At 57.5% G+C, this 21,106-nt stretch overlaps 1 protein-coding gene across 3 annotated transcripts in view; it reads right to left on the bottom strand.

Moving 5' to 3' along the window:
• Positions 1-21,106, bottom strand: part of STK10 (serine/threonine kinase 10) — a 74,884-nt gene that overhangs the window by 8,257 nt on the left and 45,521 nt on the right. For all 3 annotated transcript variants that reach the window (XR_014795204.1, XM_084886148.1, XM_084886149.1), the window contains exons 7-17: positions 20,644-20,725; positions 17,581-17,715; positions 15,861-16,400; positions 13,332-13,462; positions 10,117-10,240; positions 9,518-9,697; positions 8,190-8,282; positions 4,618-4,747; positions 2,545-2,669; positions 1,145-1,333; positions 501-626 (exon numbers count right to left, since the gene is read on the bottom strand). Coding sequence is in view for 2 of the 3 variants with exons in the window: in XM_084886148.1 (XP_084742274.1) it covers positions 501-626; positions 1,145-1,333; positions 2,545-2,669; positions 4,618-4,747; positions 8,190-8,282; positions 9,518-9,697; positions 10,117-10,240; positions 13,332-13,462; positions 15,861-16,400; positions 17,581-17,715; positions 20,644-20,725 (1,855 nt within the window). In the remaining variant the exon portion in view is untranslated. The remainder of the gene's footprint in view (positions 1-500; positions 627-1,144; positions 1,334-2,544; positions 2,670-4,617; positions 4,748-8,189; positions 8,283-9,517; positions 9,698-10,116; positions 10,241-13,331; positions 13,463-15,860; positions 16,401-17,580; positions 17,716-20,643; positions 20,726-21,106) is intronic.

Here is a 21,106-nt window from a genome sequence, read left to right as displayed (position 1 = left end):
GGCTGTTGATGTCAAGGGTTACATTCATTGATTTTCAGATGTTGAACCAGCCTGGTTGATAAATCACACTTGGTCATGATGTATAATTCTGGGATTCAGTTTGCTAATATTTTGTTGAGGATTTGTACATCTGTGTTCATGAGAGATACCGGTCTACAGTTTTCCTTTCGTGTGTGTATCTGGTTTTGGTATTAAGGTAATCAGGACACCCTTTCCCAAAACGCAGTGAGGACTGAGAAACCCAGCAACATGCCCACTGGGAGGCCCTGGGCGAGGCACTTCCAGCTCATCTCAAAGCTTTACTCCAATCCTGCAAAACAGGACTTCTCACCCACGCCCACTCTATGGATGTGGGAATATGGCTTGGGAAGGTGAAGTGATTTGGCCAACACGTGTAGCACCTGGGTCATCCGATGAGAAGTCTCCCCTCTTAGCAGTCTGTCCCTGAGCTGGCTGCCTTGGGGGATCTGAGACAGTGGGGGGCAGTGGAGGGTCTGTACCTGCAGCTGCTGCAGCTCGCTCATGTTACTCTCGCACTGTGCCGCCATGTCCCGCATCTGGTTCTCGTGTTTCTGCTGCTGCTGCAGCCGCTCTGCCTTCTGCCTCTTCTCCTCTTGCTGGGAAAACTGCAACAGAGAGAGGGTGGGTGCCTCAGGGATCTCAGGCCGGGCTGGGGGCCCACCTCGGGCATTTCCAGGGAGGCCTGTCAGAGGGACTAGTACCCCACCCCACTCAGGTTGTGCCCCCTCCTGTCTTAAGATCTCCCTCTGAGCTGAGACCCCACCCCTGCCCTCGAGGCTGGTGGGGACAGGACACTGCCGTGACATGTGCTAGGATGGCGTGTGTACACGCAGGAGCCGCAGGATCGACTCCCGGTCTCTGAGCCACACTGGTGACACGCGAGGGGGGTCGTGGTGGGTGAGAAGGGGGTTAGCGGCAGAGGAAGCTGCAGACAGAAGCGCTGCGCTGGGAGGGGACAGGCCTGAGCACGGTGGCCTCGCTTCCTGTCTGCCAGGGGGCACGGGGCGGCGATGCGGCTGCTGAGCTGTAGGACTGGCACACCGCTTTCCCAGCCCCTCGGCTGCACCCTGTCTTACGTCCCCAGCCTCGCAGGGTACCCCCGCCCGGGCTCCGCAGGGCCCACCTGCTTGATCTTCTCGCGCTGCTCGGCCGCGCTGCCCGCCCCGCTGATGTGCAGGCTCTTCTTGTACATGGCCATGCGCGTCTTGCCCTCGCTCCTCTGGATCTTGGGCAGCCGCGCCTTCTCCTGCTGCTGCCTCACCTTCAGCTGTTCCACCATGCGCTGGTTGTAGCGCTGCATCTGCTCCCGCTCCTGCAGGGGGCCGGGTGGCGGGCCGGGGTCAGGGCTCCGGGCACAGGTGTCACTGGGAGCCCAGGGCCCACCCGGCCCAGGAGGCTCAGAGGAGCAAGGCTGCATCGTTCGCACCTGCTGCTAAGTGACATCTTCTGTTCTCACTTTGAAAATTGTTACTAGCGTGGGGTCTTCTAAATCCCCCGCCATCTCATCAATGCTAGCTTGCCGTCAGAGCTCGTATCTCAAAGCAAAACATACACTGAAACGGATGGTTTATCCTTTTGATGGCAGGTGTCCATTCTTATTTCTAAAAGTCTTGATAAATCGCTTCACCTGACACGTATTTGTATCTCAGAACTCGGTATCAGTGTCACCTCCTGCGAGAAGCCCCCCTGACTTCCAGCCGGAGTGAGCACCCCTATGCGGAGCCGCCACGGTGGCTTAGGTTCAGAATTACCCACACCAGTGGTGCGGCCAGACCTCGGTTATCTGTGTGTGTCCCCACGAAGGGGACTAAACCGAGACAGACTGTTACCCAGGTGTGAGGTGCACTGGCCACACAGAGCTGGTCTCACTGGGGCTGGGAGGTTAGGGAGTTCCTGGCAGAGGACATGCTTAAGCTGATACCTGCAAGTATTCTGAAGGAATCCGTGGGGAAGAGACAAAAGAGAGAGGAAAGCCGAAACCGGTTTGGCTCAGTGGTAGAGCATCGGTCTGCGGACTGAAAGGTCCCCGGTTCGATTCCGGTCAAGGGCATGTTCATTGGTTGCGGGCACATCCCCAATAGGGGGTGTGCAAGAGGCAGCTGGTCGATGTTTCTCTCTCATCGACGTTTCTAGCTCTCTCTCTCTCTCCCTTCCTCCTCTCTGTAAAATATCAATAAAATATATATATATATATATATATATATATATATATATATATATATATATTTTTTTTTTTTTTTTTTTTTTTTTTTTTTTTAAAGAGAGAGAGAGGAAAGAGAAAAGGACAGGAAACAGACACGGGTGTCAGAGCCAGTGAGGGAGCTGCTTGGACCATCACTGCCCTGCACGGTCTCCCCCATTTCTGTCCCTTGAGCCACGGCAAGACCTCCCGCAGCACTGCCCAGGCCTCCCGTGGCCTGCCTCACCCTCCTGAGAGCAGATGGTACCGAGCGGTGCCCATCACCGCGCGGCTCCCTCTCCCCGGGCTCCTGGCGGCAGCGCCCGGCCCCGCCAGAGCCTCACCTTCTCGTGCTTGCGCACCAGCTCGTGCCGCTGCAGGAAGTACTGGTCCTTGAGCTGCTGCTTGACCAGCTGGTGCCTCTCCTGCAGGTGATGCTCCTCCATGTCCCACAGGGCCGCCTCCCGGTCTGCGGGGGACACACCGCCCGGTGACTGCTGAGGGCAGACCCCACCGTGCCCTCTCTCCCTCTCCTCCTCTCCCCTCCCCACAGCCCAGCTGACAGCTGTCCACCTCAAGAGACCACGTGGGAGAGCTGATGGGCCAACTCCTGGGAACTTCCTGTACCTACAGGGGGAGCTCGCTACAGCAAGATGTATTCGGAGCCAGGAGCCTGGGAAACCGAGACCTGGGCTGCACTCAGCTCCCTCGCTGGGGCTTAGTACAGGTAAAAAGACTGGCCCAAATCGGTGTGGCTCAGTGGATAGAGCATCAGCCTGTGGACTGAAAGGTCCCAGGTTCGATTCCGATCAAGGGCATGTACATTGGTTGCAAGCACATCCCCAGTGGGAGGTGTGCAGGAGACAGCTGATTGATGTTTCTCTCTCATCGATGTTTCTAGCTCTCTATCCCTCTCCCTTCCTCTCTATAAAAAAAAAAAAAAAAAAAATCAATAAAATATATTTTTTAAAAAGACTGCCCCAGGTCTCAGCTTCCCCCTCTGCCAAAGGGGCACAACCACACCCCAGAGGGAGCGATGTCTTTGGGAGACACTTATGGTCCATCTGCACGGCAGCTCTGCTCTCCTGACCCGCAGACAGAAACCCGTGGAAGACGGCCTCCCGGGGGAAATGGGTGAGACCCTCCCTGTCCACCATATGCATGACACATGTGACAACAATACGGCATTTTATCCCTGAAGTCTGTTCATCAGCACCGTGCTCCGCCACCGGGCGGGGAGCTGGTGTCAAACAGCCCTTCGCGTGGCCTGCACGTCACAGAGCAGGTGGCTCAGCCCGCGGCAAACGGACGTCCGCTTCGCTGCACTCCTGTCACGTGAGACCAGTCTGCCCAGGGCCCATGGGGACAGTCCGGCCCACCATCCCACAGGTAACACAGTTCTCATCACGGGGCAGACAAAGGACACGGGGCTTCCGGAGACATCCGGGGCTCTGTTCAGAATGGCCGAGCATCAAGCACCGTCTTTCTGGTCCCCGCAGAGTACCGAGCCACCAGAGCCCTGGCTGCGGCACATGAGCCAGAGACGGCACTGCGTGTGCTTCCTCACAAAGGCCCGCGGGCCCCAAACGCACTTTCCCTCCACCCCGTTGTGTAAATGGAGTTCACATAGCAGGTTTCCAGCCGGTTAGAGCTCGCTCGCTCGCTTTGCACACCCCGCAGAGCTGTCCCCAACCTCTGCTCACCGGAAAAAACCAAAAAGATAACACCCATGGTTCTCAGAGAGCCTGCTGCCCTTCCGAGCTCCCTCCGCCAGACGCCCCTCTGAGCGGAGTGCGTCAGGCGCACACGCACTGTCCCGGCCCCTCTTCCGCAGTGCCCCGCCTCCTCCCCCTGTCCGGGACCCGCTGTCCCTGGCAGGTCTCGTGCTGCGAGGGGTCTGGCAGCATGCAAACCTGTCCAAACGCCGGCGCACGCAGGAAAGAGCTCGGCTTCCAGGGAGATCTGCATTCAAGGCCAACCCCGCCCCTCGTGAACTGTGACCCAGGCCAAGGAACAGTCACCCGCTCAGCCTGTCCCCCATCTATGAAACCGGGGAGCACGTGGGCCTGCCTGTGTGCCTTGTGGGGGGTAAGTGAGGATTCGGTGAGAGTGAGGTATGGAAATGGGCTGGCAGGGCAGCTGCTCAGTGCAGGATGGCTGTCTCAGGAGGTTCTCAATGCTGTCCGCACCCCCTGCCACCCCAAGCATGCAGCTCACTCCGTTTCCACCGTCTACATCACCTCCTGTGTTCTCCTTGACATCCGGAACCCCTCAAGCAGTGCCGATGACAACTGGTATCCCTGCCTCGCTCCTGCCTGCCTCACGCTTCACCACGTTGGTTTTGGGATGGAGAAGACCGAGGCTGGGTGTCCACGGACAGCGCCTAGGCCCCCGGCCCCTCCCGCCCCGGCACCCACCTCGAAGGAGCTCCTGCTTCCGCGTGAGGCACTCGCGCTCCTTGTCACAGATCTCCCGCCGGTTGTCGGCCGTGATCTTCCTCATGGCCAGCTCCAGGTCCTCCTTCTGCTTGGCCAGGAAGTCCCGGTCCTGTGGGCGTGCGGGGGACAGGCTCTGCTCAGCGCCAGCTTTGGCGCCTCAACTTCTAGAAACGTCAGCGTGACCCCAAAGAAGACGCAGGGAATGTGCAGCAGGGAAATCAGACTTAGAAGCAGAGCAGCCCATGGGGATGTGTGGGCTTTGTGTGGACCCTGGTTCAAACCTCAGATCAGAAAAGGGGTTTGAGACAACAGGAAATGTGAATACTGACTTGGCGGCAAAGGATGTTAAGCAACTTTTGTGAGATATTTAAATTTTGGGGGGTGTTTATGGTATTGCTGTTATTTCTTTAATTATTTTTTTAAAATATATTTTATTGATTTTTTTACAGAGAGGAAGAGAGAGGGATAGAGTTAGAAACATCAATGAGAGAGAAACATCAATCAGCTGCCTCTTGCGTAGGGGATGTGCCTGCAACCAAGGTACATGCCTTTGACTGGAATCGAACCTGGGACCTTTTAGTCCGCAGGCTGACGCTCTATCCACTGAGTCAAACCGGTTTCAGCTATTTCTTTTTTTAGAGATACGTGAGATTTATATTCATAGCAGCATTATTCACAATAGCCATGGATGGAAGCATCTCCAGTGTCCTTAGACGGATGGGTAAAATGTGGAATGTTGTTCAGTTTTAGAAAGGAAGGAAATTCTGGCACATTCATTCACATAAAGGAATCTTGAGGACACTGTGCTAAGTGAAATAAGCCAGTCACAATGGAACAAATACTGTATCGTTCCACTTGTGTGAAGTTAAATTTGTAGAGAGAGAAGGTAGGATGGTAGGTTCCCAGGCTGGGGAGGAGAGGTAGGGAGTGAGTGTTTCAGTTTTGTAAGATGAAGGAGTTCTGCAGAGGACGGTGCTGGTTGCACAACAGCCCTAAGTGCGAATGTGCTTGATGCCAGTGAACTCTATGCTTGAAAACAGTTAAGATGGCAATTGCACACAAGGTCTATTGTACCAGAGTTTAAAAAAAAAAAAAAAAACTTTAATGAAAGCATGTTCAAAGTCACTTGTCATCTGGGAGATGCAAATCAAAATGACAATGAGGTATCATCTCACACCTGTCAGAATGGCTATCATCAACAGACGACAAGTGCTGGTGGGGATGCTGGCAGGGAGAAAAGGGAACCCCCGTGCACTGCTGGTGGGAATGCAGACTGGGGAAGCCACTGTGGAGAACAGTATGGAGCTTCCTCAAAAAACTAAAAATGGAACTCCCATTTGACCCAGTGATCCCACTCCTAGAAATATATCCCAAGGAATCAGAAACACCAATCAGAAAGGATATATGCACCCCTGTGTTCACAGCAGCAAAATTCACCATCGCTAAGATTTGGAAACAGCCTGAGTGCCCATCAGCAGATGAGTGGATTAGAAAACTGTGGCACAGCTACACAATGGGATACTACACTGCTGTGAAAAAGAAGGAACTCTTACCATTTGCAACATCATGGATGGACCTGGAGAGCATTATGCTAAGCGGAATAAGCCAGTGGGAGAAAGATAATATCAAATGATCTCACTCATTGGTGGAATATAATGAACAACATAAACTGATGAACAAAAATAGATCCAGAGACAGGGAAGCATCAACCAGACCATGCAACCTCAGAGGGAAGGCCGAGAGGAAGGGGACAAGAGATCAGCCAAAGGACTTGTATGCATGCACATGAGCATAACCCCTGCACACAGACAGGGGGGTAAGACCCTGTGCTGGGGGGTGGGAATGGCCGGGGAGAGATCAATGGGGGGGAAAGGAGACATAAGTAATACTTTAAACCAGGGGTCTTCAAACTACGGCCCGCGGGCCACATGCAGCCCCCAGGGGAGTCTGATCCTGCCCGCCAGGTTTTTTGGGCAGTGAGCGCAGCCAAGGTGTTACAGTAGGAATTAGTAGTTCATATAGTCCAGCCCTCCAGCTCTCTGAGGGACCGTGATCTGGCCCCCACTTTAAAAAGTTTGAGGACCCCTGCTTTAAACGATACAGAATTTTTAAAAATTTCATTTTAACATGCACAAAAATATTTTTAGAAGACCTACGTTATTCTTTCAAATGAGTTTTACTGGCTGAAAATACTTTGTGGTAAGGCCATACCCTAACTTATTTACCCAACACATAACAGGCTGTTCTCCAGGTTTCTCTACTTTAGCTAGGCTGCTTGCTCTTCACACTCTGGTAGCTAAACGGGCGCCTCTGTGATGATTAATCCTCAGGATTAGTCTCTAGAAGCAGGAAATCCAGGCGGATATGTGCACATTTTCACGGCTCTTCATACAATTGCCTGATTGTTCTCCCAGAGAAAGGCCAATCGGCTGTCCCTTTGTGGGGCTGAGGGCCGCTCACCCTCCCAGCCTGCCTTTCTCCTCACCAGAGCATCAGGGGCCCTGCCGTGGGAGAGTGAGGGTGTCCTGGAGAGGACGTGAAGTCTGGAGTCAGACTGAGTTTGGGGCCTCGGCCCCCACTGTTAACTCTTCAGGGTCCCCTCTGATTCCTTTCCCTGCAGAGGGAGGTGAAGCTAACCCGGGTCATGTCCAAAGCCTTGGTCAAGGTTGACTGAATTTTCTCTGCATTCGGGGGCAGAGGAGACAGGATGTAGAAAGAAAATGAGAGCATGACCGCCAGACTGGTGAGGCTGGGCCAAGGGATGGAGTGGAGGGGGAGAGGCAGGGGCCGGGCCAGACCTACAGGGCCTCGTAAGCACATGGTCTTACAGACAAAGGCTGAGCCACTGAAGGGTCTCATGACACAGGGCTGTGGGGGGAGGGTGACAAGATCACACTTGCCGGTGACGGAACTGCAGAGGAACACAAGAGGAGGCAGGGAGGCTGGCTGGGAGGAGGCTGTAGCAGTTCAGCCAAAAGATGACAATGGCTAGGAGTTGCAGAGACGTGGACGAGTTGATGGTTCCAGAGAGTTTGGAGATTTTAAAAAAAGTAAACCATGTCTCAGGAGGCGATGAGGGACTGGAGGGAAAGGGGTGCCCGGAGTTACAGGTTTCTGGCCTCACAACAGGTGCAGGAGGGCACGCTCTCCAAAGACGAGAATAGGACCAGGTCCGGGAGATGGTGGGTTGGATGTCTTTGGGGCTCCGAGGTGCCAAGTGGACAGAGGGTGTACTGGGTTGACCAAGGAGCTATGGCATACAAACAACCCCACAACAAGCAGGAGGCACGTAAGGCTTTGGGAGAGGAGGGTGTGAAGGGCTGGGGTATCGAGAGAGGGGAGAACTCACGTCCAGCTGGAGTGAGGGCAATCAAGGAAGACTGCAGGGGAGAGGTGAGAGAACAGGGATGACAATAGGATGGGCTCAGAGTACTAGAGGGCTATTTGAGGGATAGGGTACAGGCCTAACAGAGAGGACCTGGTCACCGTTCAGAGTCTCCACCAGGAACTCCTGAGCCCCTCCACTCCCTGAGTGAGGGGCAAGGACTCACGAGATGCTGCTTCTTCTGCGCATGCTCCTCCATCTTCTGCTTCATGCTCTCCTTCCGCTGCTGCCTGGGAAGCTTCTCCACCTCGTTCTTGACCTGCAGAGAGCGGCTGGTCAGGGGACCGCCCCACACTCCCTGACTCCTGGGCCAGCGACACCGAAGAGCAGGCTCAGCCTTCTAGCCACTGCCCACCCCCCCTGCAGGCCACGCTGACAGGTGGCACCTACTGGCACATTCCTGGAGGCTGACTCAGTTTCCAGACTCGGGGGAAACAGGTGCTTTTTGCTGCTTGGTATTCATCCCCCTTCTGATGGCAGCACCCCAGATTCCGTTAGGGCAGCGTTTCTCAACCCTTTTCCCTTCTAGACATCTTGTTCCTAATCACCTCCCCTCCCCCAAAATATGAATCCCACAGATACACTGTCCGTCTCTTAAACCATTATAATCTTGAAGCTGTTTTTAACCCCCTTGATAGTGGCATCACCCCAGCAGCGTGCATGCGTCAGGCACGCCCTGCTCAGTCTCTGAGGTGCAGGCGGCGCTGACACCCCATCCCATCTGGCTCTAGGCTGGGTGTGCGATCTACGCTGTCAATCAGCACGGGGCAGAGGGAACACGTGGCCCTCTCTGGGCCAGCGAGACTTTCACGATGTTTGCTGGAGCCATCAGAGGAAAGCTGCTTGCTCTCTGGCCTCTGGGATCGCTAAGCTGGGAGGATGGAGGCCAAGGTGGGCCACCCTGGAGGGGTCTGCCCCCAAAAAAATTAATCCCAGGAAACAGTGCCACCTCTGTGCTGTCCCTAAGAAACCGGCATCCAGCATGCAGGCAGAGTCAATGGAAAGGGCGGGGAAGATTCGGCTGAAACACCCATCAGCAGACAGCAGGACTGGCTATCCGACAACGCAGGCTTCAGAACGGGGAGTATTACAGCAATAAAGAGGGACATTCCATGAAAAGGACAGGCCAGTTCGCTCAGCAGCGAGGACAATGTTAAGTAACAAAAGAACTTCAGAAACAAACAGAAAGGGCCACCCTGAAGGAGAAGTAGATAAATCCCTAATTACAGTGGGAGTCATTACATTCCTTCCTCAGTAGCCGACAGAACAGATGGATGGAAAGTGAGGCTCTTTGGCCCCTTGAGTGTGGCTCTTCCACAAAGTACCACGGCCTGGGCGAGTCTATGTTGAAGAAGTGGCGTTAGAAGAAGTTTTAAGTTTAAAAAATTTGGCTCTCCAAAGAAATGTCAATCGTCGTACGTTGATGTTTGGCCCTGCTGACTGATGAGTTTGCCGACCACCGGCCCGGTCACCCGGCCTCTGCCCAGCACTCACCTCCTTCTTCATCAGCTTGAGCTGCTCCTGGAACCGGGTGTAGTCCCGCTCCTGCTCCAGGCGGATGCGCTTGGCCTCCTCGCGGCGGCGCACCGCGTGGTCCTGCTCCATCTTCTCCACCTGCTGCTTCTGCTGGCGCTCCAGGTTCTCCAGCTCCGTGTCAAAGAACTTCTTCTTGGCCTGCGAGGAGCAGAGGAACTCAGCAAAGCCACTCTGCAAGGCCCTGGGAGGGAGATGGGGGCAGGCTGGGAGGAGCCCAGAGCGTGTCCCCAGGCCTGGGCTTACGTCCCAGCTCCATCACCTCCTCACTGTGTGGCCTGAGACACATCCCTTCACCTCTCTGAGTCTCTATTTCCTCATGAGCAAAAGGGAGCACAGACCATCTACCCTGCAGGCGCTGGCATGGTGCTCAGCACCGATTAGTTTCCCTCTAGAGATGCTCCGGTTTGACACAGAAGCGCTGTGACCTCAAGTCAAAGCCTCGAGAGACAGGAAACCAGGAACCGGACAGCTGTGAGTTGCTCCCCACTCTGAAGCCTCTGCTTAGAGAAAAACGGAGGCAAGGAGCCCTATCGGGGCCCATCTTTCCCCGCACTCACGTTGACTTCTTGTTCGAAGCGTTTGTGCATCTGCTCCAGCTGCAGCTCGTGCTTTCTGCTCAGCTGGTTCTGGTTCCGATGCTCTTCCTTCTGGAGCAGCCGCAGCTCTCGAAGTTCCTGGCGCCTGAGGGTGAAAGGGTGGGACACCTGCGTCAGAAAGTGGCCCCGGAGACCCTGTGACTCAGCGAGGGGCACCGACGGCCGGAGCGCGGAGCGGCATCACATGGGGCGGAGGTGGGGTTAGAACTCGGGCTCCATGTGACATTCATGGGCGGGGAAAACATTCATCATCTCAATATGTAAAGAGTACTTACAAATCAATAACACAGGAATATCCTAAATTCAAAAAGTGACACCGAACATGAACAGACATGAAACAAAAGAAGAGATTTTTAAGTAAAGTAAAGTAAATTAAAAAGGAATAGCATTCTGATTAACTAAACAGGTGGGACAATGGGGGAAACTGAGGCTTTTGTAACCTGCTGGCGTATAAATTGGTACGACATTCCTGGAGGACAGTTTGGCCATAAGTGTACGCCCTTTGCGATGACAGTTCCACTTGCGGATAACGTTCTAAAGCAGCATTCACAGACGCACAAGGACATCAGAAACAGTCCGTCAGTAGAGGTCTCATTAAATGGAAACATATCCATCTGATGTCATTAAAAATCAGGTTTTAGAAGAGGATTACGTGGAAAAACATTTATTAAAAATGGAGCAGTTCTGCCGAAACCGGTTTGGCTCAGTAGATAGAGCGTCAACTTGGGGACTGAAGGGTCCCGGGTTCGATTCCGGTCAAGGGCATGTACCTTGGTTGCGGGCATATCCCCAGTAGGGGGTGTGCAAGAGGTAGCTGATCGATGACTTTCTCTCATCGACGTTTCTAACTTGCTATCTCTCTCCCTTCCTCTCTGTACAAAATCAATAAAATATATTAAATAAATAAATAAATAAAATGAAATAACAAATATATATTTTTTTTTAATGGAGCAGTTCTTTATGGCAGATCCGGGATGATCTCTCAGTGGACAGGTGGATCTATTAGGCAACCGTACCATCTGGGTGGGGAAAGACAAGGTGTGTGTATGCACAGGTGTATGTGTTTACTCTCGGATCTAAACACTGTTTCTGGAAGGATTACAGCAAAAAACAGTAACACCAGGAGGGGACCAGGTGCCTGGCAGAAACGTGGACGAGGGAGGTTTTTCACTGTTTGTCCTCTTCTTTTTTGAGTTTTGAGCCATATCTTATTTCCTATTTACAATGGGCACCTTAGTGTGTAACCTGCATATTGCCAATGTATAAACATTGTCAGAAAACGCTGGCAGGATAAACCCCGAAGTGTTTCCTGTGGCTCTTTTGGAGCGAGTCCATTGAAAACTATCTCATATATATAACCAGAAAAGGAGAAATTAAAATGACGGGGAAGAACTTGGGCCGGCGACTGAATGGAGCTCTCCGCAGCCGTGTCCTAGTCTCGCCCCCCTGGTCTGCAGGCTGCTCCCCGGGGTCCCCACCGCACCACCTTCTGCCGCCTTCCTCACAGCTCGGAGAGTAGAACTGTTCACGGGGCCCGCCCACAGCTGCAGAGGCAGAGGCCACATCGGGGGCCAGAGGGGCCGTGTCTGAATCGTAGCTCTGCCCACTCTGCAGCCGGGCACCCTCAGCCTCCCTCAGCCTGGCAGCGGCTGTAAAACGGGGCAGAAAGTCTACCTCTCGGGTTCTTGCAGGCTTAACTGAGGTGGTGCCTGCACTGCCTGCCTGGCACACACACCCCCCAAGCGGTAACTTCTGGGATGACAATGAGGCGGCAGAGCCAAAGGCAGAGGCCTCTGCCCTCGGGGAAGGGAGAAGGCGGGAGGCGGCTTGGAGAGGGTTAAGGAGGAAGTGCAGACCTTGCCTCAAGAGGAACAGGTTTGCAGAACAACTGGCCAAAAGACAGAGGGCTCAGCAGCCAGCTCCCGCTCACCGCCTGCCCTGCCCTCACGGGGAAGGGAGCGGGCAGGCAGTGGAGTGGGGAGGAAACAGCCAGCACCCGCAGTTTTCGGGGAAACAGAAAGAACACGGCCTAGAAGCCTCACTCTGGGAGAGAGTGAGTCCATCCCAGGGTTCTGATGCCTGCGTGACCCAGGCCCAGGAATGCTAGAGCACAGGTGTGACGAGGGCTGTGGCCAGCTGGGAGTGGCCCCTGGGGCCGGGCGGCCTGGCTGGGCCTACAGGGTGCTCAGACCTCAGACCACAGCAAACAGGAAAGCCTTGTTGCTCGTGAGCACGGCTCCTCCACCGCGGCCAGGCCTCCCCTTCTGAGCGCACACAGCTCCTCTGCTTGGGGGCCAGACGGCACCCCTTCTAGATGGGGGTGGTGAGTCTGCAATTCCAACCCCAGAGCCCTGAAGTTCCCGGAGGGGAGGTGGAGAGCCAGCTGTCACTCTCCAGCTGTTTCACTCCAGCTGGGGTAGCATCCACTCTCTCCCACCCTGACCCGCAGGCCCTGCAGACTCCGGGGACCGCACCCCGCTCTGTCCTCGCAGCTCCCGAGCGAACCGAGCTGCCAGCTCCGCTCACCCTCCAGGTTCTGTTCAGGGGGCTCCCTCAGAGCAGCCCCCCCCAACCCAGGCGCTCACTATCCTCACCCATTGCTTCCCGCACATGAGCCACAACTGGAATTACCTTGTGTGTTGGGTGTTGGCCAACAGCCTCACCTCTATGGATCACCATGTCCCCCAACCTGGTGGGTGGGTGGCTACATGGATGGGTGGACGGATGATGGATGGATGGATGGATGGATGGATAGAAGGGTGGAGGGGTGGATGGAAGATGAATGAGTGGATGGGTGGAATAGATGGATGGATGGGTGGAATAGATAGATGAGTGGATGAATGGATAGAAGGGTGGAGGTGTGGAATAGACAGATGGATGGATGAATGGATAGAAGGGTGGAGGGGTGGAATAGACAGATGGGTGAGTGAATGGATAGAAGGGTGGAGGGGTGGATGGATGATGGATGGATGGATAGAAGGGTGGATGGGTGGAATAGACAGACGGGTGAGTAAATGGGTGGGGTGGTGAGTGCAGGATCTCAAGCAACAGCAGCTTCCTTTCGTCTGGTTGACCCTGCACTTCACGCGGTAGACAGCTCTCTCCCCTAAAGACCCACCGCAGGCCCATCCCTCCGCCCCCCCCATCAGCTCGGCAGCACTCCTTCCCCAGCTTGCCTGAGAAATCTCATCTCCTCGTCCTTCTTCTCGTCTTCGCTGATGATCTTGGAGGTGGTGATGCTCACCTCCACGCCATCCACCACAAACTTGCGTGTCCTCTTGAGCGTTTTCTTGTGCAGCCTGGAGTCCTGGGGGGGATCATTGGGCAGAGCTCAGCCTTTCCGCTAAGAGTCCAGGGGACGCCCACGGCCCCTTTGCTTCAGGCTTCCTAACCCAGGGGGTGAGTGTCTGCACTTATTACCCCCATCCCCTCCCTGAGCTTGGCCTTCAGACACTGCCCCATGCCATCCCACCCAGCGGCCAGCACTCTCCCACACTCAGGGCCCTCGTCCCTTCAGCCTCAGCTTCCTCGTCTCCTGGGAGGAGAGAAACAGTGCTTGCCTCCCAGGGGGGTTCGGTGAGAAAATGTGGGGGCAGCACACAGCACAGCGCCAGCTCTTGGCAACTGGGCAGCACTGGGTGTTGGTTTCTGACGGATTATCCAGGCCACTCTGCTCACCACCAACATCCAAGGAGCCAGGAAAACCGAGCTCACAGTGATTTGGCAGCCAAGCCCGATCTGACCTGGACTCCACTGGCCCCCACCCGTCCAGAGGCACCAACCATTCAGTCTTTATCTCTTCCTGTGAACCAGCAGCATTTCACAGTCGGGCAGGGCACCGCCCAGACCACGTGCCCAGGGCGAGTTCTCCCGAGTCCATGAGGACCTGCGCCTGCTCTGGAGGCCGCCAGGCGGCTCCCTCTCCAGCCTCTCAGCTGGCTTCCGCCCCTCCTGGTGCAGCCAGCCCTGCCTTCCCAGCTGCCCTGGGCCTCCCCGCCAGAGGGGGAGTGGAGGGCCGGGTGGTCCCCTCGGTCAGTCCCGGAGCCCATGGCCGCTCTGACCCGGCTCCTGCCATCATCACACTGAACAGCCACCCCTCTCCTCTCCCCAGTGTCCAGCCCGGTGCCTAGGACTCATTCCTGACGGCCACAGGGCCGCCCGCCGGAGGGAAGGCAGCCTGGTGCTGACGCAGCCGTGGACTCTTATCAGAACAGCCGTGTCCCCGACTCGCTGCCATCAGCCAGCAGGGAGTGCTCCAGCCTCCGGGGGAAGGGGCGGCCCCTGCTCTGAGGGGTGGCTCTTTTCACTCTCTGTCCCTTTAAGAGGAGAGACAGGCCCCTGTCCGAGGATGGGCCCGAGGCAGTTACCCATCAGAGCCGCCCCCTGCCCTTGTCCTGCGGCCTCAGCCCTGCCTTCTCCCTGCCGCAGGGCCCTGTGCCGGTGGCCGCTCCAGTCCCTTCCAGCCAGCAAGTACTTGCCCCGTCCTCCTGTGTGTTTCTCTCCGAGTGAGCAATGAAAGGAACAACCGGAAAGACACGGTAACTTCCCTGACCTCGGCCTCGGCTGGGAGCGGGGCCCTCGGTGTGGCCCCTTAAGTGGCCGGCGGTGATGGTGACGGCCAGAGCATCCCGCACTCTGTCAGCGCAGCCGTCCCTCCGGCCCCCGAGGGAAGGACGAGGCCACAGCCCCGCCTGGGAGGGCAGACCTGCGTGCGGGGCTGAGAGCCCAGACTGCGGGGTCTCCCTGCTCCCCCGCACCCACTAAGCCTCCGTTTGCTCATCTGTACACTGCTGACGGGCCGCCTTCATTTTGTTTGTTTTTAAAAGCACTGGCAGTGCCAGGCCCTCGGGCACAGGGTCCTGCCATTCACAGGGTTCCTCCCAGAAAGGCCACTGAGCTGGGGACAGCCGGGAGCCCGCTCCCTCTCCCTGGCTCCTCCGCCACCAGAGGGACCCATGGCGGACCCACGGGTGAGAGAACGCCCACTCCTAGCCTCCCCTCCTGAGCTCCACCGGGGCCACCAGGGCCTCCCGCCAAGCCCAATGTCCATGGGAAACCGAATGAAACCTAAGCCCAAACGAACTGTCTGCTGTGACTCAACCCCAGATGAACTTGGGAGATTTTGAAGATTAATCCAGGTCCATTCCAGGGAGAGGGACAGACGTCAATGACGAGAGAGGAGAATCATCGCTGGGCTGCCTCCTGCCCACCCCACGCTGAGGATCGAGCCCGCAGCCCAGGCACGTGCCCTGACCGGAATCGAACTGGGAACTCCTGGCTCATAGGTTGACGCTCCGCCACTGAGCCAGGCCGGCCGGGCAATAAAAATATATTTTAAGCCGAGGCCGGTTAGGCTCAATGGATAGAGCGTCGGCTTGGGGACTGAAGGGTCCAGGGTTCGATTCCGGTCAAGGGCATATATGTTGGTTGCGGGCATATCCCCAATAGGGGGTGTGCAAGAGGCAGCTGATCGATGACTCTCTCTCATCAATGTTTCTAACTCTCTGTCTCTCTCCCTTCCTCTCTGTAAAAAATCAATAAAATATATATATATATATATATATATATATATATATATATATATATATACATTTTTTTTTTTTTTTTTTTTAGAAAAGAAAGCGCAATCCTTGGGAGCCACTTAGACCCGAACGGCAGCCACCTGCTGCTCTCAGAAACCCAACCGGAGCGGCCGCCCTGGTTACCTTGATGGACAGGGAGCCGGTCTCCCGGTTCAGGGACAGGTCCGCGGACAGGGAGGCGCCGTAGTCCATGCTCTCCGAGGCGGACAGGCTGCCGTAGTCCGAGTCCCTCTTGGACGGAGACGCGGGGGCGGGCAGCTCCAGGCTGCCGTTGGCCAGCTTCTCGCTGCCCAGGGTCTCCAGGGCGCTGCTGACGGGGCGGCTCTGGCTCGTCCTCCGGGGCCGGGCGGCTGCCGGACTGAGGTCCCCGGGCTGGTCAGCCACCTGCTCCTCCTCAGACACCTGGATCCTGGCGCCCATGGACACCGGCCGGGACTTGCGCAGCGGCACGGGCACCGCCAGGCCGTTCTCGGCCCCGGCGGCCGCCTCCGGGGGCCCGGTGGTGTGCGGGGAACCGTCCCCGGAGGGCAGGCGGGGCCCGTTCTCCCCGTCCTGAGGCTGGCTGGGTGGCTCTGGAGTGGCAGAGGGTTCCTTGAGAGGCTTGTTGGCCTCGAGGCTCGCCTCACTCACGTCAGAGGAGGTGGGGGTGTGGTTCCCCAGAGGCTGGAGGAAAAGAAAAGGACAGTCACGGCCACGCCAGGGCAGGTACAAGGCAACGGCCGGAAACACAGTGGGGCTGGGAAGTCAGGCGCCAACAGGGTGGCGTGGGCCAAGGCCAAGGAGAGAGAGCAGGCATCCCTCTCCAGCAAGTTGCAGTCCTCACCACTCCCTACTGCCCAACCGGCAACCACATGACTGCTTGTTCCGAGGAATAGGATCTCCTGATTGTCTCTGACCTTAGCTGAGTGTAACGCCTGTTATTCCTCCCAGGAGTGCAGGCAGCTGTGGCCAGCGGCTGCTCGGCTCCCGCCAGAGTGATAGCGTGGGAAAATGGGGCCCCTATGGCCGGACCTCCCACATTTTTTCAGGACAAGCCAGAACCTGGACTTCTACGTGACACCTCCTGATTTTTAGATGGCAACTAATTAAAGGCTTTTTTTAATTGCATAAAATCCAAAATAAACTTACCCTAGACTAGATTCTACCTACCAGCCACGAACTGTTTTTTTCTTTTGAATTTTGGGAATCAAACCTGTGACCTCTTGGTTCATGGGCTGACGCTCAACCACTGAGCTACACTGGCCAGGCCAGCCATTCAAGTTTTGTTTCACTTTCAGAACATTGGGGAGGTGAGAAGCATTGGAAATGTTGCTATTAAGAAGCAGAACACTCACTTTATCTAGATAAAACCTAAATGTTCAGCCTAATGAGTAAAGTGTAGCCACCGTCAAGGTCAGGGGTGGAACCGTGCCCAGGCCCACCTCCCCTGACACAATGGTTGTCCTGACCTCAGTCTCTAAGTGCCCTCGGTCGGTTGGCCTGTTTTTAAACTTGATATTGATGCACTCACAATTCCCTGGGGCCCTGATGACCGTTGTTTGGACCTTGGATATGGAAGCTTCCAGAAGCAACTCTGACCCAACGTCTTCCAACACCCAGAGCAAAGGTTCGGAAGCCCAGCTCTGACCCTGTCCTCCCACACCGAGGCCCAGGCCCTGCCCCAGGAGTCCGGGCGCCATCTGCACTGGAAAGCAAATGCCTGGCCCGTGTGCCAGCTCAGCAGCCTGTGGCATGGGAGCCCGCCACCTCCCAGCTGGGGAGACACAGAACGGAACCCTCCTGCTCCCCCAGGCGCCCCCCGCGGGGGCCGGTCCCTCGCCGCACCCACTCCTCCGGGCCTTACAGAGGTGGCGTCCACAGTGTCCTCCTCCTCCGCCTCGTCCCGGCCGTCTTCGATCTCCTCCATCACCTCGGCCTTGGCCTCGGCCACCAGCTCCCGCAGGGCCTTGTTGCTGGTGACGCCGCTGACGAAGGGGTGCTGGGGAGAGAAGGGGGGTCAGCGCCACCTTGGCGGGGGAGGGGGACAGCAGAGGCTGGGGTGCCGTGACCTTGTACGGGAGACCCAGAGGAGGCTCGGAGAGTCCTGTGTGTGACCGAGAGGCAAACCCTGACCCTGGCCGCCGCCAGCTGTGTGACACTGAGCCTGGCACTCCCCTCCCTGGGCCGCAGGCACCTCGCCTCTGCGGTAGAGACGACGGTGCCACACCCACTGGGAGCCCGTGACCGTTAAAAAGACAACGCCTGCAGAGGTGCAGGAGCTGGAGCAATGCGTGGGGCGGTCTGTTTGCACATGGCTTGTTTTCTTTTAAGAAGAGGGGCTAGGGCCCTAACCGGTGTGGCTCAGTGGATAGAGTGTCAGCCTGCGGACTCAAGGATCCCAGGTTTGACTCCGGTCAAGGGCCTGTACCTTGGTTGCGGGCACATCCCCAGTAGGGGGCGTGCAGGAGGCAGCTGACCAATGTTTCTCTCTCATCGATGTTTCTAACTCTCTATTCCTTTCCTCTCTATAAGAAATCAATAAACTATACTAAAAAGGAGAACAATCTGTATCTTTTTAAAAAAAATAAAATAAAATAAAATAAATAAATAAATAAATAAGAAGAGGGTCTAGGTTCACAAATCGTCCACGTTTCCCATGTTTTTCACACACATGAGACCTGGAGTAACCACGCCCCAGACGGAACACGCCGGTCCCCCGGGAAAGGTCCCTCACCCCCTGGCAGTCCACACAGGGCCCCCTGCCCCACTCAGAGGTGCCCTGCCTGCCTGCTCATCAGCATCCGACAGAACGCCACCCCCGTGGCTGACACGCGGGTCCCTCCTTGTCGCCTGCACTGGCGAGCTGTCCCTTCTGTAACTGCGGTGTTCTCACTGAGTGAACATCAGCCGGTCCGGGCCCTCGTCCCGCTGCGGGCGGGCGTGGGTGTGCTGCCTGTGTGGGTGCCGGGGAGTGAGGCTGCCGAGGACACACTGGCACATGTCTGCGGTGGGCATGTGTTTGCAGAAGCGTCTGCAGTGTGTGCCCTCTCCCCCGAGCGCTCACGGAAACGCCACGTATCTCACCGGCTTTGCAAAACCAGAGCTGGTGGGCATCAGCAGACGTCCAGTCCCCAGGGGGAGGGCAGAGGGCGAGCTGGGGCACCACCGCCCTGCAGGGGGAGCTGGGAGCCACGATTCGGACCACCTCTGTGTCTCCAAGGCAGGTGGCCTCACGCCTGCCCTGCACCTGGCGCCCCCACCTGGGGCAGGGAACCTGCCCGCCCGCCCTCGCTCGGGCAAAGGCAACAAGCCTTGAGCCTAAGCTCCGCCGGCTCTCATTATCTCAAGGGCCGAGCATTGCCCCGCAGCCCTGTCTGTCTCCGCCGAGCCCTCGGCAGGAGCGTCCGGCTGCGGAGCGGAAATTCCCGTGGGCCAGGGCTCCGGCGGCCAGGCGGGAGGGAGGACAGCTGTCCCTCCTTCCCAGAGGAACGTCCTGGAGGCCGAGCTGCGGCCAGGAGGGGCCGCTCACAGGACACAATGGCCCCCAGCGGCGGGAGCTCCTGAGCTGGCAGTGACACAGGCTCGCCCACCCCGTGGCCGGGCCACCCGCCTCCTCCGGCACGGACCCACCGGACCCACCGAACCAGGAAGGAGGCCCTTGGTCCCCGGGCATCGCTTCAGAGTCACCACAGGGACCTGGGGGCAGCAGACCCTCCGGCAGACAGGCCTCCTGTCTCACCTGGTCTCTCCATTGTTAGAAATTCTGTTCAACACGTCCAGCATTCACGAGCCTAGAGCCTCATCGTGAGGCCACGCTCTTTCTAGAACCTTCTCCCTGAACCCTCACAGCCACCTGGCCAAGGGGACGGCGCTGCAATCCCCACCCCAGAGCAAGAACCGAGCCAGAGCGGGCAGGCCAGCGCCCCGGGAGGCAGAGCGGGGGGATGGGAACCGGGACTCTCCGCTCCGGTGCACACACACCCGGGGAAGCGGGCACCTCAAGCCCCTGCCCGCGTGGCGCTGGACCTCAGCGTGTCCGTGTGACCGGCAGCCTGAGCCCGGGCCGCCCTCCTGCCTTCTCTCCGCCTCCCTCTGCCGTGACAGGTCACGGTGGTGAGCACGCCACCCTGGGCCCTGATTGTCTCTCTCTTTTTTTTTTTTTAAGATGTTTTATTGACTTTTTTACAGAGAGGAAGGGAGAGAGATAGAGTTAGAAACATCCATGAGAGAGAGAGTCATAGATCAGCTGCCTCTTGCACGCCCCCTACTGGGGATGTGCCCGCAACCAAGGTACATGCCCTTGACTGGAATCGAACCTGGGACCTTTCAGTCCACAGGTCGGCGCTCTATCCACTGAGCCACACCGGTTTCGGCCTGCGTGTCCTCTGATGAGCCATTGAATCCCGGGGGACACACCCCTCCCATCTCATCTCCGACCCCCCTGCTCACCGGCCCCTCGCCAGGCATCCTGGCTCTCCCGGGCTCATGCCACGCGTGCTCAGCCCCCGACCTTGGCCTTGGCCTCTGGCTGGCCTGGCCCTCGTCACCTCTGGCGCTGCTCACACACAAAGCCCTCTGTGTCCTCCCTTCCCGGAGCCACCTCCAGCCGCCCTGCCTGTGCTGTTCCCCCAGAGCCTCCGTCTTCGGCCCAGCCCACATCTCTGCCCATCCGCCCGGGGCCCCCCAGGACACCAGATCCATGAAGACGGGGTTCAGGGGCCTCCTTCCCCAAAGCCCTCCCGCACAGAGCCGGCGTTTAGGGGGCGCCCAGGGGCGTGGGGTGACGAGTGAGTGGCGTGCACGCTGCCACCTGGGCCGGGTGAGGGAGGCATCGGCTCCAGGTCATGGCCATGGCCATGGCCGGTCTCCGCCTCCAGGGGAAGGCCGTGTGGCAGGGCGCCCGCCCGGGACGGGGAGAGGGCCTCACCTCCAGGAGCTGCGCAGCACTGGGCCGGGTCTCGGGGTTCTTGTCCAGCGCCGTCTTCAGGAAGTCCCGGAACTCCGCGGACCTGGGGGCAGGGGGCAGTAAGCTCAGGGCGGGCAGGCCCAGCGGCTCCCATGTCAGACCCCCTCCCGGAGCCCCACACGCCCGCCCGCCCGCCCGCCTGTCCGGGGACAAAGGCGCCTTCAGGCCAGCAGGCGGAGGTGGAGGGGCCGTCGCGATGGCCTTGTTGTCACGGTGTCGCTGTGCAGACGGATGTGGGAACCAGAGGCGCGGGGACTGGCCTCAGCCACAGAGCGAGACACGGCCGTGCTGGGCTCCGAGCCCGAGCCCCCGAGCCCGGCCCGAGGTCATGCCAGGCGGCTGCTGGCCGGGCTGGGCCACAGTGAGTGTCACTGAGCCACAGTCCGCTCCGCGCCCGCGGGGAGAGCACAGAGGGAAGCACGAG

This window comes from Pipistrellus hanaki, assembly GCF_964339955.1.
Source record: "Pipistrellus hanaki genome assembly, chromosome: 5".
NCBI classification, from domain to species: Eukaryota; Metazoa; Chordata; class Mammalia; order Chiroptera; family Vespertilionidae; genus Pipistrellus; species Pipistrellus hanaki.
The sequence above is the reverse complement of the archived record's forward strand: the minus strand, read 5'-3'. Positions and strand labels throughout refer to the sequence as shown.